Raw genomic sequence first — 21,908 nt, forward strand, 5'->3', positions numbered from 1 at the left:
GACTGATTGACTATTCGCATATTTCTCGAAAAATGCAAAAAATATTGTCATAGGTTCTAAAATATATACAGTGAGCCAAATTGAAATCTGGGCATCATTGTACGAAATGCGTAAGTGCTCAGAAAGTGGGTAAAAGAAGTTGTATGTGTTTTGCTTTTTTTACAGCAACGTTACATACAGTCTACGTACAAACCACCAACACATGTTGTGTCCGGAACACGTGTCGGCTATCTTTAAATAAATAAAATCTATAGTTAAACTGGAAATTTTTCCTTTTAATAGTTTTACTTATCCTAATTGTTTTATTGCGAGAAGTATATGCTTCAGCAGGCGCCCAATATACTGAAGCTTCAGCTTCAAAAGGAAGAGATAGTTATCAACTTAATTTTCAAAACACAATCAAAGTTGTGTAAAATTTTGTACTTTATCAATTTTTTGCATGATTACTATTATACATGCTGACCAAAAATGGGCAGATTCCTTTGTCGTAGTTTACGTAAACACAAAGGTGAAAATCTTCAGCAAAATACTCACGCAAGGTGGGATTTGTATAGTTTACGTAAACACAAAGATGAAAATCTTCAGCAAAATACTCATGCAAGGTGGGATTTGTATCCATTTAACTGACCCCTTAACTTCTTTCAATTTCCCAGTGCTTTACTCTAGTCATTACACATCAGGGGCAGGCTTGATTTTAACCTTCGATTATCCCACTCAGCGATTATTATCTCGGTTGCACTTTAAGTCCTATTCATATGACCCATCAGCTACCGTGTCCAGCACAGCACAGACGAAGGTATTTATAGTACCCATCAGACATAAAAAAATTCTTCCATACATTTACTGTGAGAATATTCACAGTATCCACCAGCAGGTGTTCCGTATCCAATACGGAGCGTATCAGAATTTGTATGGTGGAAGGAAATTATTGGGCATGTACGCCGTTTCGCGCATCCTAGCGAGTCTTTTTCATCACCATCAATGGCGCAAGAACCGGTATCCGGTCTACGTCTGCTTTAGTAAGGAACTCCAGAACATCCCGCTTTTGCGTCGACGTCCACCAATTAGATATCCCTAAAAGCTGTCTGTCGTCTTGGCCTACGTCATCGCTGCATCTGCCACGTCTTCCTCTTTATTGTTTTTCTACCGTCGATATTTCGTCGTAGTGTAGGCTATGGAATGGTCCATCCTCATGTAGGGGGCCAAAAATTCTTCGAAGGATCCTTCTCTCAAACGTGGCCAAGAGTTCGCAAGTCTCTGAGGAATACAAAAGGTTGTTTTGCACAGACAGAGGTTTTGACCCTGTGGTGAGACGTTCCGAGCGGATCAGTTTTTGTACGCTGCTCAGCTCTGTTGGCTGTCTCCATCGTCGTATCGGTTGTTATTTTCCATCCTATATAGGATAAATTATCAAAAGTTTCAAAGTTGTAGTCTCCTACCTTTATTGTTCCCATTTGATTTGGTGTTGTGGCTTCTTTTTTTTAATGCTGTCGTTGAAGACAGTTTGTACATCTTGAGTTGTTTTTTCCATAACGTCATTACCGTTAGCATAGGCCAGTAGCTGGGTGGAATTAAAGAGGACGGTGCCTCTTGCATTAAAACGCATTTTACTCTGGCTATGCTATCATAAGGGGTCTTGATGTCGTTGAAAATTGGTGCAACTGATGCCCATATTCCAACAGGTTTGCGTGCCGCAGAGAGGAAATCTAATCTGTTCCTTATTTCCTTGAAGTGAAGCCTTTTTGGTATGGGCCAATGATGTTCTGAGCGTGTGGAGCTATACGACCTAGTAAAATAGCGAAGAATATCTTATAGATGGTACTCAGCAACGTGATACTTCTATAATTGCTGCACTGGGTGATATTTCCCCTTTTATATATGGGACAGATAATGCCTCTTTGCTAGTCTCCAGGCCCCACACCGGTTGGTGTAGTTGGTCGGCCCCATATTTAACCATTGCGACCGTAATTCCATCTGCTCCTATCGACTTATGCTTTTTAGGCTGATGGATTGGACAGACTGTTTCTTCCATACTTGGTGGTGGCAGCGTTTATCCGTGGTCTTCAGTTGGCGGGACCTCGAACTCACTGATATTTTGGTTGCCCAATATGTCCATCCTGCTGATTTATTGGAAAAACTTCCGCACCTGGTGCGATTGCTCCTGTCCTTCTCGAATTAATAGCCTTTTTGGTTCTCCCAGGTTTCCTTTTTTTCGTGTGTCAAGTCGCTTCTCCACTCGACGGAGTGTGTGATAGATCCGCGTTCTTTGAGAGTACAGCGTTGCCCGATGTGTAGCATTCTTCTTTTTCGTTGCTAACATACATTGATCGTCGACCTAAAGTTTTGTGTGAAACAAAAACTTATTAAAATCTCTCTGTCTGTTTATCAGTGTGTCCCACCCGATTTACTCGAGAAGGGCTGAACCGATTGCCATGAAATTTGTTGAGAACTTGTAGTCTGTGTCTCCCTTAACATGCAGCGAGTAGCATCATTTTGTGTCGGGATTAAGGAGAGGCTATATATATGCCAAAGGGGGTGTAAATTGATTTTTCACCAAATGTACTCATGTGGGGTATCAAATAAAATTGCTCAATTAGTACTTCTCGAAACTGATCTTATGTTTGATGTCGGCTGAAACCCAAGGGAGCGAAGACTCAAAATGTGTGTCGGAAAAAGTAAAACGAGTATCGTTCCCTAAATCCACCCAGCCGAAATAAATAAAGTTAATAATAGCATATTACTATATTTTTCAAATTTACCTGAAAACCCGCCTTAAGTTCATTGTAGAAGTTCGAACAAATTTTGTCGTCAGTATAAGTGATAATAGTAGACACGGCTCTGGAAAATTTGAATGCGATCCAACTATTACTAACAAAGTTATAGTGAATGAAAGTTCTGTATTCCATGTGAATTCGTTGTTCTCCAAGGCATGTGTGACGCCATCATCATATAAATTGACCCACATCACACACCACCTTCTGACAGGGCGCACTAATTTGACTAGCAATTCGCTCCGCTCTTTGGTAAGTGGCGGGTTCAATGATATTAGCAGAAACCAGTCTACGTGCAAATTTGGCGCTTTCGAAATTCATAACCTTGTCGGGTTTTGAATTGGACAAAAACAGAGCAAAATGCTACCTGCAGTAGGTTTCGACTACGCTACTTCTCAGGGTGGAGGTGTGAATTACCCCACGCCTCCACCCTGCGATAGAAACCGACAGCGAGCCACAACATTTTTTGCGGGAAGTGTTCCATCCACATGGATATGAATGAATATATCTACATTAGTACCAGCGATATTTATGCTTCGATGCTTGCAGTAAAGTGGAAATATTCAGATGCGTGCCATCAATTTAAATAAGATGCGCGTACATATATATATCTACACATCAGTATACTGTAATAGACAATGTTTGTTTAGAATTAACATAATATATATGTGTTTCAATATGTATCCACATATATCTGAAAGTTTGAAAATATATGAAGAAATATCTTGAATTTGTAGCTATATTCGAAAAGAAAAACGTGCCAAAAAGTTACTCACATAAGATAAACACAAAACCCTTATGCCTGAGGCGCCCTGCTTCCGGGAAAATGGGGCCAAGTATGTGTATGGTCACATCGACGATAGCGTTCTTTAGGTGGTTGCGAAGATCATTTGTTTATGCTTCACTTCCAGGGCCTCCGTTAGTTGCGCTTATTGCGGCATCCATTTCGCCCTTACAGGTGTTACTGAGGTCTCTGTTATGAAAGGTTTTAGTATTCACTCTCACCTGAATGTCAAAGTGGTTTCGAGGTGGTGTTGTTATTCACGCTCGAATTACTATGCCAACGAGATAGTTATCCGAGTCTATATTGACCTCCCTATATGTTCTGGCATTCATCAAGGTTAAGACTCTACGGTCTCCTCTGTAGGGGCATGAATGTTAATGAGGCCTATATCCCGAAATTTGCTACGGAAGCGCATAGTGCGTAGCCGTTCACTTGTGTTTTCAAAGCCGATAACAGCAGGTTTCATTTTTTGCCTGACTAGGAAACCTACTCCGAGTATATGGTTTACCGATTGAGCACTGTAATATATGTTGTAGTCGCTCTTTTCCAGGAAACCGTTCCCTGTCCAGCACATCTCTTGCAAGGGTGTTACATCAGTCCCATATTCGGACAGGGTATTGGCTAGTCTCTTTTATGTGCAGGGAGCCCACGTTCAATGAGAAAATACGCAAATCGTTAGTCCGCTTTCGTTTCCGGATTCGTCGTTATAAAACTCATCCAGTCCGAGGCTCGTTTTGTGGCTTCGTGACAAGTTGTTTTCCATGTGGGGTTCTCAGCCCTACCTAACTCTCAACCTGGAGGATCAGTTGATACGATTTGTCCCGTTTTTAGGCGCACGAGACTCACTTTCATCCTTCTCCGTGTGCAAATTTTCGTTAAGAAAGAACTCTCAACGACAACTAGGTGAAAGTGGAAATAGCGTCCGCTTTTCGGCCTGGGACCTATACTACCCTTTGACCGCCACTTTTTGCAAGTATAATATTTCGTCCTTCCATCAACGATGTAGAATTGTATGTATGTTAATTTAGTATGGTTTTTATTGACAAATGGAGCTACCATTCTTTCTGCATGGCTTTGTAATCAATCATTCATTTATCAAATAATTATAATCGTTGGCGTGACAATCTAATTGGACCAGGGCTTTGAAGTGTATTAGAGCAATACATTCAAAACCTTAACGGAATACCACAGAATTACAGTAGTACCCTATAAGAGGCAATATGGTCAGCATTTCGTTCGGCCATAATTATTACCATGACTTGAGTCACACTTGAGCCGGCTGGTATCCGACGTCAAATCATGTAAGATGGCCTACTGTTCCAACCGCTCAGCATTCCAGACACATTTCGCATCATTTATCCAAGGTGATCTGATCTGATCAATTGAAAAAGGAACAAATTTGTTAAAACACTACTTTTTTCGCGAAATGACAAACCAAATAGAAGTTTGTATTGCGCTCTACACATGGAACCACTTTTGTTTGTTTTTCTGTTTGAATTCTTTAGGGGCAGTACAATTCCTAAAAGAACTCATGCGCATGTCTATGCTTCTTCGCCTCCAATCGAATGGCCTCTCAATCTACCTATTGGGACGCATTCCAACAGGGGTAACAATATTTTATGCAAGAATTCTGGCCTGTATTGTGCAGTGTCGGTGCGAATACGGAACTCCTGCTGCTGGATAGTATGGATACTCGGGTAGTAAATGTATGGAAGAATTCTTTTATGTTCATCTCATGTTCAGTGCTGGACACGCTATTTGATGGTTAGTATAAATAAAGCTTTAATCGCGAATGCGATTTACCATTTCTATTTCCCAATTAGGTTTTGCGCCAATACCGTCCTATCAAATGCTCCCTGCGGAATGTTCCTTTATAAATTTATAAATCTAGGGCAATGAAAGAAGACGAAATTGGAGATCACCGTTGCAGTTGAGATAGTTCGGTGAGCTATATAGCTTAAAACTACATCCATACCATGACGCCTTATAAATTCGATGAGTTTATAATTTATCTCTCCGCGCTAACGTTGGGAATCAATTTGTGGGTCCAACAGCCCTTACGGATCGTCGCCTGTGCTGTTAATGTCCGCTGAATAAATTCTCCCTTTACCTGTTTTCATGGTCCGATGTGAGGATGTACGTCACCTTATCGGCCGAAATGTCGATCGTTATCATTCCAGTAATGGCGCATAATCCAAGATGATTCAAAAATGTAGCATTGCGGCCTTCGGCGCTTGGCATCCTGCGCATTAAAGACACGCAGGGCCCTGAAATTCTAAGGTATCATGCAGCATGTTTATAGTTGCTACTTGAAGTTTAGTTTAGCGTCTAGGATCACTCCTCGGTATTTGATAGCTTACCCTCTGCAAGTACCAATCCATAATTCTCCACCACTCTTTTATAGTAGTAACAGTTTCGAACAGGTATAATTCAATACTCGCGAGATGTTGTTCAACTAAAATCAATGCTACGTTGTTGATGGCAATACCGCGGCCAGCAATTGGAACATTTAGGATATCATTATAGAAGATGCTCTAGAAATGTGATCCCAGAATAGAACCCTATGGACCACTCGCAGAGACAACGCGCTCCTGGGATCTGTCGTAGCATACTTCTCACTCTCTGTGTTAATTATCGATAAGTGCAACCCCGTAGTTGTTTATTAGATCTCGACTTTGATTGATGTCAGCAAAGTTGTGATGAGTAAAACTGTAGAGAATTGTTGTTTCTGAGTGACAACGTCATATTATGGAAGTATCGGACATATTTATAACGATCGATGTCACTTACGTGTACGCACTTTATCTCCAAAGGTTTTTCGTTTAAAGATCACAAACGCCTGCATATTTATATTTGAATTATCGAACATCGTCTTTCCCAAATTCCTTAAGTCTTTGGAAGAAAAAATACTTTCAAATACATACATATACACTGTAATATACTAGACCCATAGAAATATATGTACATATATAATTAAGGTAGAGCTAGAACCTTTTTATTTCAAACCATCTTACATCCCTCTGTGAAAGTGGAATGTTAGATTGTTATTTTTTTACTGATTTGTCTAGTTTGGCGAATGGCTAAGAAAACAGCAGAGCTTTACTTACACTTACTTATGAGTTCATATATAATCAGTGTATATATATATATATCTAAAACTGATTTATTCATGAAGACCGTTTATGCACATTTTGCTCCTCCCGAAACCTAAATATCATCCGAAGTCTTTGGGAAAATTTCGATTGATTTTCCAGATGTACAGTCGTAACTTGATGTTGGATGTTTCTCTAGGATTAAATTTATCTCGGAGATGGGTCGGATAACATTGCGTCTAGAAATGAATCCCTTTATTGGGATAAAAAGGCCGGTCCTTGCCCTTTAATACTGCCTTGTACATATGAGCACGATACGAAAACTAATTATGAAAATGTTTACCTATGATGTGTCGGTTTCTCTACTTAGAGAATTTCAAGTGTTTTTTCCAGGAAAGATACACGCACCAATTATTTCTTGCTTAGCGGGATTAATTGTTTGCTTTTTGAAGGATATTTTGTCATTCTAAAAATCCCGGAAAAGAAAAAAATCTGCTATCCCATTTCTCAGCATTAAACATAGTTCGCTTTCCGATTCTTCTTGATTTGCGAATGAAAAATTCTTAGACACTTAGCCTAGTAATTTTATTTTACCAAAAAAAGCAAGTTCATCAGAAACTCACACGCTTTATACTATGTACTACTTAGTGTCTGCCTGCATGTGAGAGTTGCGGTCTTCTGGATCGTTGTTTCCAATGCCCCCGACGACAGGATCGAGATTGTGGCTGCCAATTCGCACTATTGCACAGAGCCGAAGTGGACAGCTAGCAACCAGAGAATGATGATGGTGGTCAAGCGGATAACAATAAGGATGATCACCATCATCAGCGATTAATGTCACTCCAAGAAGGACACCAACAACAATCAACAGAAACTGGAGATCCTGAAGAGGAGGCGGATGTCTTTGCGGAAAAAGAGGCCAAAGAATTGATACAGCGGCGACGAAGGCTTTTTAGTCATCATCGACAGTATGAGGCATGGCGGAAAAAGCAGTTCAGCTATGATAGCACTTACTACTACCGCCCGGTGACCAGTGCTGCCCGCCGACGCCGTCAATACCATCGGCAATTTTCATGCCGGGAACGAAGCGAAAGTAGTAAAGACAGTCGTGAGTCCAAATACCGCAGCAGTGTGGAACGAAACAGTGAGAGTAGCGTAAGTGAACCCCAAGTTTTTGTTCATCACTTCGTGTGTCGACACCGGTTCAGAATTCACCACGTTTTGTCAGTTTTGTCCCGTTTTGTACCATGTATAGCATTAAAGCACTTTTGACGCACTTTTCTTTCATTTCAACAAAATCGCAAACAATGTCACAATTCACTCACTGTTCAGGACTAGTGATCAGTATCTCCAGTGAAGCTGAACGAACCACCCCAAGCAAAACAGAATTCACTATAGATTCACATTACCCCGCGTGGACCACTCATGGCATACCACTACCAGGTACGCACCATGGAGTCGGCATCACCCACCGCACGAAACCTTGCGAATTAGTCACGCAAATATATGCACTCCGAAATGGCAAACCTTTCCCTGCTTCATGAACGCAACTCATAGATGATAGCATCCATGCTACTGCACTTAGGATTCTTAACCGTTTCAGATATTTTAGAGTGAAAATGTATCAAAATCTAAAAAATAATGAAAGTTTATTATAGCTCGAGGATGCCGAGTCAGTTAGTAGCCGTCGCCAAATTACCCAAGGCTACATTGAACTTTTGCAAAAGATACAAGACGACTTTGTCGACGAAGAAAACACAAACGAGAGCTGCACATGTGAAGTAAGTGGATTTTTTTACGTAGGGACGCTAGACTGCATAATCATAGAGACTAGTTTGCTTCTGTGATTTCTAGAGCTATAAAGGAAATGTACAAAGTAAAGGAATCAACTGTAGCGCATTCCTTTGTACTAACGCTTAAGTGTGCTGAAATGGTCCATGGAATAAGCAGAGATGGATCGGCTTCTAGCAAATCAAGGTGTTTCTTGTACGCGTCCTTTTAGCGAATAGTGTGAAAAAGGATCTAGCAATTAGTCTGTGTTTTCATTAGAAAATGCCTGGTGTTTAGATTTGCACGCAAAGTGTAGTGAATACATTGATAATACCCATTTGGATAAACTCCTCAAAAATAAACAACAAAATTAAAAGCAAATCTGTAATCGATGCAATATTTGCTTTCACGCAGGAAAACACACACAATTGGATCATATTCAAAATGGCGTTATCTTATTGGAAACATTTTAAAACAATCTAATTAAAAAATTCAGAAATATACAAAATTTTGAAACAAGCTAAATATCTACCTGAAGAAACATACATTAATATGAGACACTTTCACCCGTTGACAGTTCCTGTAGGAAGATGCGCGTTTTTTAAGGTTTTGTGTGAAACAAGACCTTATTAGAATCGAGACGGTGTCTGTCTGTCCGTCTGTCCGTCTGTCTGTCTGTCTGTCTGTCTGTCTGTCTGTCTGTCTGTCACACCCGATTTATTCGGAAACGGCTAGACCGATTGTCACGAAAATTGGTGAGAGTATGTAATCTGGTGTTCCCTTTACATGCAGTAAGTGGCGCCATCTTGCCTTAAGTTTAAGGGGGGCTCCCCGTACATGTGAATGGAGGGTGCAAATTTTTTTTTCACAGAATGTAGCCATGTAGGATATCAAATTAAAGGTCTCATTTAGTACTTTTCGAATCTGGTTCAATATTTGATATTAGATGAAACATAGGGGAGTGAGGGTTCAAAATATGACCCCCAAAAAGTGTAACAGGTTTCGTTCTCAGAACCTATCCAACTGAAAAATCTGAAAAAAATCACGGTGATGCATCTCTACGAAATCTAGGCCTCAAAATATATCCGGTTCAGATATCTGCACAAATAAAGTTAATAATAGTATATTTCCACATTTTAGAAATTTACCCGGCACCCCCCTTATGTTCATCCCAGAAGTACAAAATTTACCATACGTGTAATGAAGAACATAATGCACAGTTTGGTCAAGTTTGAAGAAAATCCAACTATTATTAACAAAGTTATAGGGGTTGCAACTTCACAATTTTTTGTGAATTTCGTGCAATCTATAACCTGCATGACGTCATCATGACATATCAATTCGTCAATACCACAACGAAATGAGTTCTTATGAATTGGGTCGCAGAAAATTATTTTGTTTTAGTTTTTTAGTTATTTGTCAGCCAGACATGTGTGTATGTAGGTATATAATATATGCGTGCTAATGAACTTTGCAGGTAGTGTCTAATCCAAATAGATATAAGAAGTAGATCGGAAACATGGGTACGAATTTATATACGTGCATATATGTGTACAGTATTCGGTAATAGGCAGTTTATTTAGGGTGAGCGTGATATCTATGGCTGTAATATGTACGTATGTCTCGTAGTTAGGAAAAATATGAAGGATTCTGTTGGATTGGTAGCTATATACGGACAGAAAAATGTGCGTTGAAGTTTCTTACATAAGATGAACACAAAACCTTTATACCCGAAGCGCGAGTTTCCGGTATTCCGACTTGTTTATAGATACCCGAAGCAGCCCGTATTTCAGAAGCCGCCAATAATGTTATTACTTGGAAAACTAAACTTACCAGTCGATGGTGCAATAGTTCCATTTGAACCTTAGCTTTAGAGCGTGTATCTGCATTTCATTTCTAAAATGAAACAATACACTATTACCCCTGTTTGACTCAGGAATTCATTCACTCCTATTCATTTGTGTCTTGGATGTTGTCACACTAGATATCCAACGTCCAGCGCCCTACGCACTGCTTTATGCAGATGACATTCTCATAGCGTCTCACAACAAAGCTGATTTCGAACAACTCATCCACAAGTGGAATGATCGCCTGATACAGAGCGACCTCCGATTGAATTTGAATAAAGTAAGAGTTTTGACGACTGACACCTATGAAAGGACCACCATCGCTGTTAGTGTTACCGATCTGCCGCGATTTAAATATCACGGATCAATGCATACGTACAATGGTGAATTGGGCTATGAAATTGCATGGTGTATCAGCACAACCTGGGTGAAGTGGCGTTCCACAACTGGCGTTTTTTGTGTTCGACGCATCAATGTCTCAAAACCAGAATTGACTTCTCTTACCCAAGATTGATTTGAATATCGAAGGGGGACGACGGAATGGGTGATCGAGGCGGATGGTTCGGTACGAATGGTGATTTGAGAGCCTCTCGATTATACCGGAACCAAGCCTATATCTAGAAAAAATGGCAGATTTGATCTAGACAAGTCGATTCCGCTATTGGACGGGATGCAGACTAAGGGTGGCGAAGATGATCAAGTTCTTAGAACCACATTCAAAAAAAAAAAAAAAATAAAAAATAATTTCTGTTTATATAATAATAATAATCGTTGGCGTATCAATCCATATTGGATCAGGGCCTTGAAGTGCGTTAGGGCATTTCATTCAAGACCGTAACGGTATACTACAGTACCCTATAGGAGGCAATGTTGTTAGCATTGCCCTCGCGCGGATTATTACCCTGATTTGACTCAGATACTCATTCACACCTGAGTCGACTGGTATCCGACATACAGCCACGATAACAAATCTCCTTGCTACCAGTGAGATTTGAACCGCCGCCTTTTGCTACGACAGCCCAGCGCTCTAACCACTTGCGCCATCCGGACACATTCTGTTTATATGCAAGGAAAATTATTTATTTTGTCAAACAGTATTAAGTATATATTTAAAATATGGCTAGAATGGTTTCATAACGTTAAAATAAAACTTCAATATTTAGCCATGCTGCCTTTTACTGGAATCATCACTCATACTTCTTTTGACATACTTTCAATATATTTAATAGAGTTTATAGCGATGAAATAGCTTCTATTCCAAACTGCATTAAGGGCTACTATAGACTGCATATTTTCAGTTATACCTTGAAAATTTTGTATTTCTCACTGATCCACAAAGGGTTTCAATGGGTTTGAATACCGGTGAATTATCTGGTCTGCCAGGAGCCCGTGTTTGGCTTTCCTCTAAAAAATAGAATTTCTTTTTTGACCTTATGTCATTGAGCAAAGTCGTGCATAAATATAAAGTTGCCATTTGATAAGCATAAATGTACTTGGGGTAGCATTTTATTTTCCAAGACCTTTACATAATGGTCCTGCCTCATGGTTTTTTCGACATTTAACAAGCGCCCTGTACTTTGCTGCAAATCACTGACCAATTGCTTGACCTTTTGTGATGCAATTTTCTCCCAATTCTTCAACAGATCTTCTCCTCATAAACTCTGATTTGTCAACCGGTACATATACTGATGATTCGTCAGAGGAACAAACTGGGATATATTGTTAAGTTGGATTTTTACAAAATTGAGACTATATGGCTTCTAAATGGCCATTTTTACTAAAAAGGTCTAATTATAATACTTTTTTCAAATCATCAGCAATTCGATTTAAATGTGATGTACATCACTTGAGCCACTTTTTCATCATTACAGGGATAACTAGCTTCTTTCCCGTATATCCCCATGAAAGCCTCGATTCTTTTATGCGGCATCAGCCCGAATTTATTGATATTAAGATCATCATCAACGGCGCAACAATCGGCATCTGGTCTAGACCCTTTTTAATAAGGTACTCCGGACATCCCGGCGTTACACCGAGGTCGACCAATATAATATCACTAATTTGATAACCTGGTCTACGCTATTACGCCATCTGAGGCAGGGTCTGCCACGTCTTCTTTTTCTAAAATAGATATGGCCCTGATGGACTTTCTGGACTGGATCATTTATTTATTTAATGACAATACACAGAAAGTAAATTTCTAGTTACATATTGTCCTCAGAGGGAGCAGCGGGTAACTGTCTTAACAAACTCTTAAAAGCAAGGAAAGAGATAGAGGCAAAGAACCCAAGATGAAAGGCGTTGAAAGACCGACATAGTCTCAGGTTACTGCAACTTTGTTAGTAATAATACGATTTTGATCAAACTTAGGGATAACATGCTTCATATTATATTCTATACTACAAACTTTTATAACTCTAAGATAAACTTAAGGGGGGGGGGGGCTTTTACTCAGTTTCCCCAAAAATATGGTAATATACTATTATCAACTTAATCTGAGAGGATATCGATATGAAGAGTATTTTGAGGCCTGCACACCATATAAAGGCAGCTCTAAGATTTTTTTTCAGATTTTTCGGTTGGGTAGTTTCTGAGAATGGGTCCGTTAATGAAATCCTCACTTACCACCCCTTCCACTCCTCGCCTTTCTAGCAAATGTCGCAACTAATACCGGCTTAAAAAGTACTAATCGAGACCTTTCATTTGGTATTCATCATGGCCATCTTCGGTGAAAAAAAATTTTACACCTCCCTTTTGCATTTATGCAGACCCCCCTTAATCTAAACGTAGAAGGATATTACTCACTGCATGTCTGGGCGTTCACAGTTCCCACGTTCACCCCGAATTTCGTGTCAATCGGTGTAGCCGTTTCTGAGAAAAGTGCGTATGACCGACAGACAGACAAATAGACGGGCAGATATTGAACCGATTTTATTGAGGTTTTGTTTTGCAAACAAAACCTTAAAAACAGGAAACGTAGGGGCCAAGTATAGACATTTGAGGAACACCAGAGGAGGGAGAGAAGGAAGGGGATGAGTAACCATGCAAAGAAACTCTGCACGAACGATATGAGAGGTAGCAGGAAAGCCAGGAGATGACTGAGGAGGAGAAGAGAGAGTTTGCAGAGGAGATTATTATGGCTAACGATATCAAAGGCGTTTGAGGAATCAATATGAATAGCATGTACCACCTTTCGTAAATGAAAGCATTTAGCAATGATGTTACTAAAGACCAGAAAGTTTGAAGCAGTAGATCTACGTTTCACTAACCAAGCTGCTCTTTGACAATAAGGTGACCGAAATGCGTGGGCGTCCAGTCGTTGACGTATCTCTCGAGAATTTTGGAGCGGAAGGAGAAAAGCAAGGTGGGACGGTAGTTCACAGCTAGAGAAGAGTCTCCATGCTTGATGATAGACATGGTAAGGACCTCTTTCCAGAGATGGGGGAAGTAACATTCTTCATGATTTTTGGTAAAGGTTATACACAGGGGACGGGAAATGTGTGGGAAAAGAAGTCTCCGAGGAATACATGAGGACTGGGAAGATCATGGCCTTGTACTATAAGATCTTTTGCCCTTTTGTGAGCCGTTTGGAGCGAAACAGTTTTTGTAAGGTGTTGGCAGCCACCAACCCTGCGCGGATTTCATCGTCCTAGCTGCTATCGAATATGATTTTCGCCGCTAGAGAGGAAAAGTAATCAACCGTTTCAAAGTTGCACTCCCCTATTTTTTTTTTGTTCTTATTTGACCAGTCCTATATAATGTTGTTGCCTATTTGGTTTTTGTTGCTGACATTATCACCATATGTTTCGTCTTGCCTTCATTAATGTGCAGTCTTGCGCCGCCTGCTTCATAAGGGTGAAGGCATTTGTATATATCTCGCCAGTAATTGGGTGGGCTTGAAGAGGATGGTGCCTCTCGCATTTACATTAGCATTACGGATCACTTCTTGCGGTTCAGATGATGGCTGCACGATAGCGCATCTCCTTGTATTAGACCGTTGTTGATGTCAAATGGTTTCACATTAGTCAGGGCCAGCCTAGTCAATCTTAACAATTTCGCCGGGATGCAGAATCCCATGCCCATACGAGTTTAACCTGGCTGTGCTATCATAGGAGGACTTGAAGTCGATGAAAAGATGGTGCAACTGATGGCCAGAGAGAAAATCTAGTTTGTTGCTGATTTGCTGGGAAAAAAGTCTCTTCTACACTTGGTGGCAGCATTTATCCGTCGTCTTCAGTTGGTGGGACCTCCAACTCGACGATATTCTGGTTGCTGTTCCTCGGCAAAATAAGCATCGAGTTGTATTAAGGCTTCATCCTACTGACTTGGTAAAACTTCCGCGCCTGATGCGGTTGCGCCCTGAAGTTTTCGAGTTTGCAGACCTTTTGGTTCTCCCAGGCTTCCTTTTTAAGGTTTTGTTGAATACCTATCTGCCTGCCACACGCACTTCTCTCAGAAACGGTGGTAACTGTGAACCCCATATGTGGTGAATTACATTGATGCACGTTGAAGTTAAGGGGGGGCGTCCCGGTATACCTAAAAAAGGTGCAGAGCTTCTTTTAATCAAATATGTTGAAAGAGCCATTCTCAGAAACTATCCAACCGTCAAATCTGAAAAAAGTAGTACATGCACTTGGTATCTAGGCCTCAAAATACTCCCCGTTAAGATATCTGCTAAAATAATTAACTTAATAATATATTATTATATTTTGTAAATTTACTGTGAACCATCCTTATGTTCATCCTAGATCGGCATAATTTGACAGTGAGCTAGAGTTTAGTAAAGAGCATCATACTTGAATGTTTGGTGGAAATTCTATTATTATTAACAAGGTTCTAGTGTATCAAATTTGCCCCTTTCACATCAAATTACTACTCCATACGAGTTGAAATATCAGTACAACATAGAATTGAATATCTGATATATTCAACACACACATACTGCGAGCTGCATATAAGTGTGTGCCCAGATATTCTTACATAAAATATCCACAAAATGTTTCATACCTGAAGTGCCGAGGGTCCGGTTTCTGACTTGTTCCATCTGCGAACCAACTTCTCTGCTCGACAGAGTCGTTTGAGGATGCAACATTACTCGGTATATAGGATACTTCGATTCCGTTGGTAGCTTACACACATCGTCGGACCAGCCATTCTGACTTTTTTGCGCATTGTATGTTTCTAACCGTATCAATGATAATGTTCTGCTAGTGGTTGTGACGATCATTTGTCTATGCTTCATTTTCAGTACCTCTATTGACTGCGGTTATTGCGGCATCCATTTCCCTCTTAAAGGCGTCGCGGAGGGCTGTGTTGTGGATGGCTTCAGTGTTAACTCTCACCTGATTGACAGAAGGGATTTTAGGTGGCTCGAATAAGCCCGGAGCACTATGCCAACAAGGTAGTGGTTCGAGTCCATATTGCCTCCCTGCATGTTCTGATATTCATCAAGGCTAAAAAGTGGCGGTGTTCCCATCTTGAGAAGTCCATGTGTGTTAGTGAACGCTTGGTACTATTTTTCCCGCGTTTAGGCATGGAGGATTCACCTTCATCCTTCTGCTAATGCAGCTTTTCATTAAGAAAGAACTCCCAGCGATCACCACGTGGAGGTGATAGTCGATAGTCGATAGTAGTAGTAGTAGTAGGAGTCGATAGTAGCACTGCTGGTGTTGGTTCAGGAGGCGGTTGCCAGGTTTTATGCTACATCGTGTGGACCAATCCACGTTCCGCCCTGGGACCTATACTACCCTTTGATCACCTTTGATATATCCCTTATTTTGCATTCATCTTTACGCGATGTTAACCTTTTACGATCACATTTGCCATTCTATTTTACGTCAATTGTAATTTCGCAACAATTTTTTTTCTGATTTCCTGGAGAGATCTTAATTTTTCCCCATAATAAAAATTTATAAAATAAAAATATATATGTAGTTACATTGTATAATTTGTAATACATAAGTTATAAAGAAATAGCTAATGAATAAATAACGGCGTCAAAATAGCAAACTTTCCAACAACTATTATGTTCATTATAAGGTACATTCGAACACAACAAAAATATATCAAAGTATAGTAGAAACACTACTTAATTATTATTAAAATCGCCTTCCAGGATAGCTTCCATAGCACGTAACGATTCACGTTGTACCTCTTCTATCTTCTCAGAACGATTTCCGCCCCCAATAGTCTTTTGAGTTTCTGGAATAAACAGAAGTCACACGGTGCTAATATGGTGGGTGTGGAACGATAAGGACGAGTGCCCATTTGCGAAGAAAAACGAGTTGTTTTGCCACTAGCAGAGACTTTACACGCTACAGGCCTATTTTTTTCAAAATGGTATTGACAGTGATCCTTTTGAAATGCCAACAGCATCAGCAAAGTCTCACATTCGACTATTGATAAGCACAAGTTTTTCCATTTTCTTGATGTGTTGTTTATCGGGGGAGGTTGATGGTCCACCGGAGCGCTATTCGTCTTGACCACTTTCAGGACCTTGTTTGAACTGCTTGTATCACTTGTAAACATTCCTTTTCGACAAAGCATGGACGTTTTGTATCATCTTGAATTCCGTAGACAACTTAATGCATCTTCTTTCGTCAATATATTTGTTGTTGTAAATTGTTTGATTTGCCCGCATAATTGAAATTGAAAACTGGTCTTACTCTTTCGACTCAGTAGTGCATATCTTTCAAAGAGAAAGATAATGCCAACTAAAGAATGTATATATGTAAGAATATCATGTTCTTAAAATTATATGAAATATATGTTTGGTTCTAATAATTTGGCCACCCACTATATGTAAAATGCATTACTTACCTCATAGAATATGTAGATATCCCTTTGGAGTAGTTGTGCCTGGGTTACTTGTGAGTATTCACAAACACCCACCCACATCCTAAGGTTCTCCTAGATGAGGATCAAATAGTCCTGCAAGCGGTTTGATTTATATTTCCCCATAAGCACTCTGGACTGCCCCTTTGCCGATAAGTTCACACAGTATAGTTCCATTAGCCATTTTTATCATGGCCAGAAAACCCTTCCACAGAAGGAACTTCCACCATTTAGCTACGTTTTCTGTTCCGTTCGCAGCCAGTTCATCTCCTGCCGCTTAGTTACCATGGCCCGGAATTCAAAGCACCCAGGCCTTATTATGAGCGTATTTATTTTAGAGTTCACTTTGTAGGATCTGAGGCCGTCTCACCGCCAATTAGAATCGAAGCGTTCTACCTCCTCTCTTGGAGGTTAAAGTCTGGACATCTATCTATGACGTAGATTTACCATACGCCTAAAATATACTAGTGTGCTTGCCTGTTGTTGCTGCTGCTGTTTAGTATCAGCAATACGCTTCTACAGGGTGCGGCAGCATAGCTTCCTTTTTTAAAATGCGCGCCACTCAGTTAGTTGATGTCATAGCGGAGCGCTAGTGGTCTCGTTCAAGAGGGGATACTGTAAAGTTTTGTCCCGACACGGTTCAGTCGCCATCATGCGTTGGAATAGTGAGGAGCGTGCCTTTGCCGTTGAGGTTTACTTTTCAAGCGGATGTTCGGTTATTGCAACACAGCGTGCATTTCGGAATCGCTTTAATTTAGCCCCGTTGGCTCCCGTCCCAGACCGCAAATCAATTGTTACATGGGTCACTACATTCAGACAAACTGCAAGTGCGGCAAAAGGAAGAACTGGAGTCCCTCGGCCCGTTAGATCACCTGAGAACATTGAAGCGTGAGAGCGTCAATGTTGCGATCGCCACGGCGTTCTGCGCGCAAACACGCATTTGCCCTTGGACTATTCGATAGTTCTGTGAGAAGAATTTGTGCAGGAACTTTCAGAACGTGACTTCAATTCTCGGATGAACGCGTGTGAGCTTCTTCTTGATGTCGTTCCCGAGGGTGCTATTGTTTTTTTTAGCGATGAAGCCCATTTTCATTTGTGTGGGTCGGTTAACAAACAAAACATGCGCTACTGGGCTGACACCAACCCTCGAGAATTGCATTCACCCAAAGTCACAGTGTGGTGTGTAATTTCCTCAGCTGGAATTATTGATCCCTGGTTTTTTGAGGAAAATGAGGTTACAGTGACAGTGAATTCGGACCGGCATGTAAACATGCTACAGAATTTTTTTTCCCACGGCTAGAAAATTTGGATTTGGGGGAGACTTGGTTCCAACAAGACGGTGCAACAGCACACACTTCAAGAGCATCGATGGCTGTTTTGAGGGAACACTTTCCAGAGCGCCTTATCTCAATTAGAGGCGATTTGGAATGGCCGGCACGCTCTCCCAATCTGTCCCCTTGTGATTTTTTTCTATGGGGTTTTTTGAAATCCCGTGTTTATGTGAACCGTCCAAGAACCCTACAAGATTTGAAGACCAACATCCAAAAAAAAATTGCCAACATAACACCTGCTATGCTAACAAGAGTCATGACAAACGCCAGAAATCGGTTTACGCAATGTATGGAAAATGGGGGACGTTACCTAACAGATTTGATCTTCAAAACAATGTAAATAAAAACTTTAGACATGTTCCTACATTATAAAAAAAAAAAATAAATATTTTCCGATGCATACAATAGTTTTTGAGTTCTAAAAAAGGAAGTTATGCTGCCGCACCCTGTATAATATCCACACAGAAAAAGAATGTGAATCTTCTATCAGTTAAGCTGACTTTTCACTTTGCTGATACTCTCGGGCATTCTGAAGCTTCCGATCTTCCTTTTTCCGACAGAGGACAATGTTGCTCTGTTATTGGCTAGAACATTGTATATGCTGAATTATTTTGTGGTTTAAGTGTCCGGATAGCTGAGTGGTTAGAGCATAAGGCTGTCTTACGGAAGGTCGCGGTTCAAATCTCACTGGTGGCAGTGGAATTTGTATCGCGATTTGACGTCGGACACCAGTCGACTCAGCTGTGAATGAGTACCTGAGTCAAATCAGGGTAATAATCTCAGGCGAGCGCAATGCTGAGCACATTGTCTCCTACAGTGTTACTGTAGTGTACCGTTACGGTCTTGGATGAAGTGCTCTAATACACTTCAAGGCCCTGATGGATTGTTGTGTTGATTATTATTATTGTGTGGTTTATTCAATCTCTTCACAGAATTTCCTCAAATTATCGCACTGTGATTCTCTAATTACGTTTCCAAATGTCGTCAGTATGTTTTTATTCCTTGATTAGTCTCCGATTTATTTTGTTGGATTTTCGGATATCTGCCCTCATACTGGTTACTAGAGTACACCCCTTGGTGAGGCGACTGTCTTAACCGGATATGACAGCTAGCATCCGTGGTTTCGCAGCTTTTCTTCGCCCTTGTCCTGCGACATGCAGGCGTGAAGATCCATTTACCTTACCCTCCTTCTAGCATCATTTATCACCTCCATTATCCACTTTTCAAATTCCTAATTGCATTCCCGACTTCACGGCAGGCGAAAACATTAACGTACTTTAAATTTTAAGTTATTAATGGTAATTTTAATTCACATTTGAAATTTTCGGCACAAAACCCTCTCATCAATAAATTTTCTGATGCCCTAAAGCCTATTTGAGTATTATTCAATTATAATTCCGAAATATGGGGCATACAAAAATGATAACCTTTTTCTTTGTTGGATTTCCTATATATTTCTTGGCTAGACCTCATACATGCCTATGCTGTATACTAGCAAATGGATTTTCGTACTTTTGTCTCGGACAATGGCGAGAATGACCGTGAGGCTTGGTGCAAAAACTGCTGATTCGATGCTGGGTGAAGAATGGTTCAGGGTGTGCATGCAAGGCTTTTCGTATCTTTACCGTTCGTATGTCTATTTATCGAGTCATCTAAAATTTTTGGTCACAAGGAAAGTATTTTCTGCAAAGCTTATGAAACCTTTACAGTATTCAATTTGATTATATTTCCAAGGCGGATTTCCTTATGTATTATCTCATCATTATTCGATTCCGAAGAAAGTAGAATACGAAGTTTTCTAAATTTAGCATTTGATATACACTAACCGTTAGAGCTATGGGTAAGGATGATCTGCTTCCTCTTTCCTTTCATTATCTTTGTCTTACCCAGGTTTATATAGTTGCGATTTCGTTCCATTATTATTTTTTTTATAATTATTATTCATTATTGTTTGTTTGTCCCGTCGGCTTAATGATTGGAGAAGTAAACTGCCGCAATGGAAATTCGCCGTCCAAATTTCACTGGTAGCGGAGAGATTTATATCGTAGCTGGATGTCGGATACCGGTTCACTCAGCTCTGAGCAAAATCAGAGTCATAATCCCGGGTGAGCGCAATGCTGATAATACTCCCTACTAATATACACTTCAAAGCCTAGATCCAATTGGATGTTGCCCCAACGGTTATTATTATTTTCATTATGGCTTAAGTTTCAAACAATATTTTTTTCCTTGTAATTTTTTTTCAATTTTTTCGAAGCTTCTCCCCATTTATTTTTTATATTATTATTTCCAATGGATTATAGTACTATGGAATTCAATTAAGCCTTTTTTGAGGACCTCCTCTCCCCAGTTAGCTCTAGCTCCAACAGAACCCACACTAACCAAGGGGCATCCGCAACTTTTATGGCCTGATAATGTTAAAGAAGGAAGGGAATCCCAAAAACCGCACGCAAGTAAGATACGATCCGTCGTGTATCTTCTCCCTTGATCATGTCATTCGGTTCTCAAGCTTTAAGGCTTCACACGCGTGGTCGAGCCAGAATTTTCTTTTTTTATTTCCATTTTACCTTAGTTGCGGGATATCGTCTTTTACATTTCACGCATTGCCCAAAGGATACGTGCAATTTTTTCAATGACAAGAGAGAAACTGAACTGATGCACACATTCGCTATTTCTTTAGGTTTTTGGAATAGTTCCACCCTCGTGGGTCTACTGGGCTTTAAATGCATGAAGTCCAGGAACATGCCTCGAAAGATACAATGGTTTGAACTGAGTCTGCTGGGAAAAGCGAGAAAATGTTGGGGCCATTTTGTCGATGCGGACACTAAAGTCATATTAGCTTGAAAAGAAGTGAAAAAGTGCGTTATTCAATTTCAAATCTTATATGTATTGGCAGCTGCGTCGATGTTAACAACAAAATAGGAAGCAATGAGGACCGAAAGTAACAAATAAGCAAGGAGCTGGCGCGACTGTCATTAATGGATCCCAGTCCCATGTCTGCCATGATAATCAAGTAGACCATTTTCTCTTATAGATAAACTCTGTCAACTATTCTAGCTTCTATTGAAAGAATGTTACAACAAAAAGCCTGTGCCCCATGGCTCAGCATTTGAAAAATCAACCATGTGTACTGAAAACTCACGCGAACAATTTCCTTGCCTTTGACTGATCAGGGGGCGCAACCACCTCTAGCTAAGTTTAACTCTGTGGACAAGGTCCATAAGACGTATAATTGAGTAAATGATGTCTACAACTGAATTTTTAGTTGAATCTATTTCGGGGGATCCACTCCATCCATACTCTGAAATACCTGAAGTATACAGGATGTCTATGATGGTACAAATTTTAATGCTGGATGGTACCAGTTGTTTGAGGTCCATAAATAGGTATTCTATCTTTTACCGTTACAGAGTTATAGCCTTTTTCGTTACGCCAAAAAGCGTTATCTTCCCAAGAAAGTCACAATTTTCTATTCCTTC

At 40.3% G+C, this 21,908-nt stretch overlaps 1 protein-coding gene across 1 annotated transcript in view; it reads left to right on the forward strand.

The window, feature by feature from the left end:
- The window catches only part of LOC119646490, a 567,562-nt gene that overhangs the window by 471,710 nt on the left and 73,944 nt on the right, over positions 1-21,908 (forward strand). The window contains 2 exon segments of the mRNA XM_038046949.1: positions 7,296-7,802; positions 8,306-8,428. Coding sequence (XP_037902877.1) covers positions 7,296-7,802; positions 8,306-8,428 — 630 coding nt within the window.

This window comes from Hermetia illucens, chromosome 1, assembly GCF_905115235.1.
Source record: "Hermetia illucens chromosome 1, iHerIll2.2.curated.20191125, whole genome shotgun sequence".
In the NCBI taxonomy this organism is placed as follows: domain Eukaryota; kingdom Metazoa; phylum Arthropoda; class Insecta; order Diptera; family Stratiomyidae; genus Hermetia; species Hermetia illucens.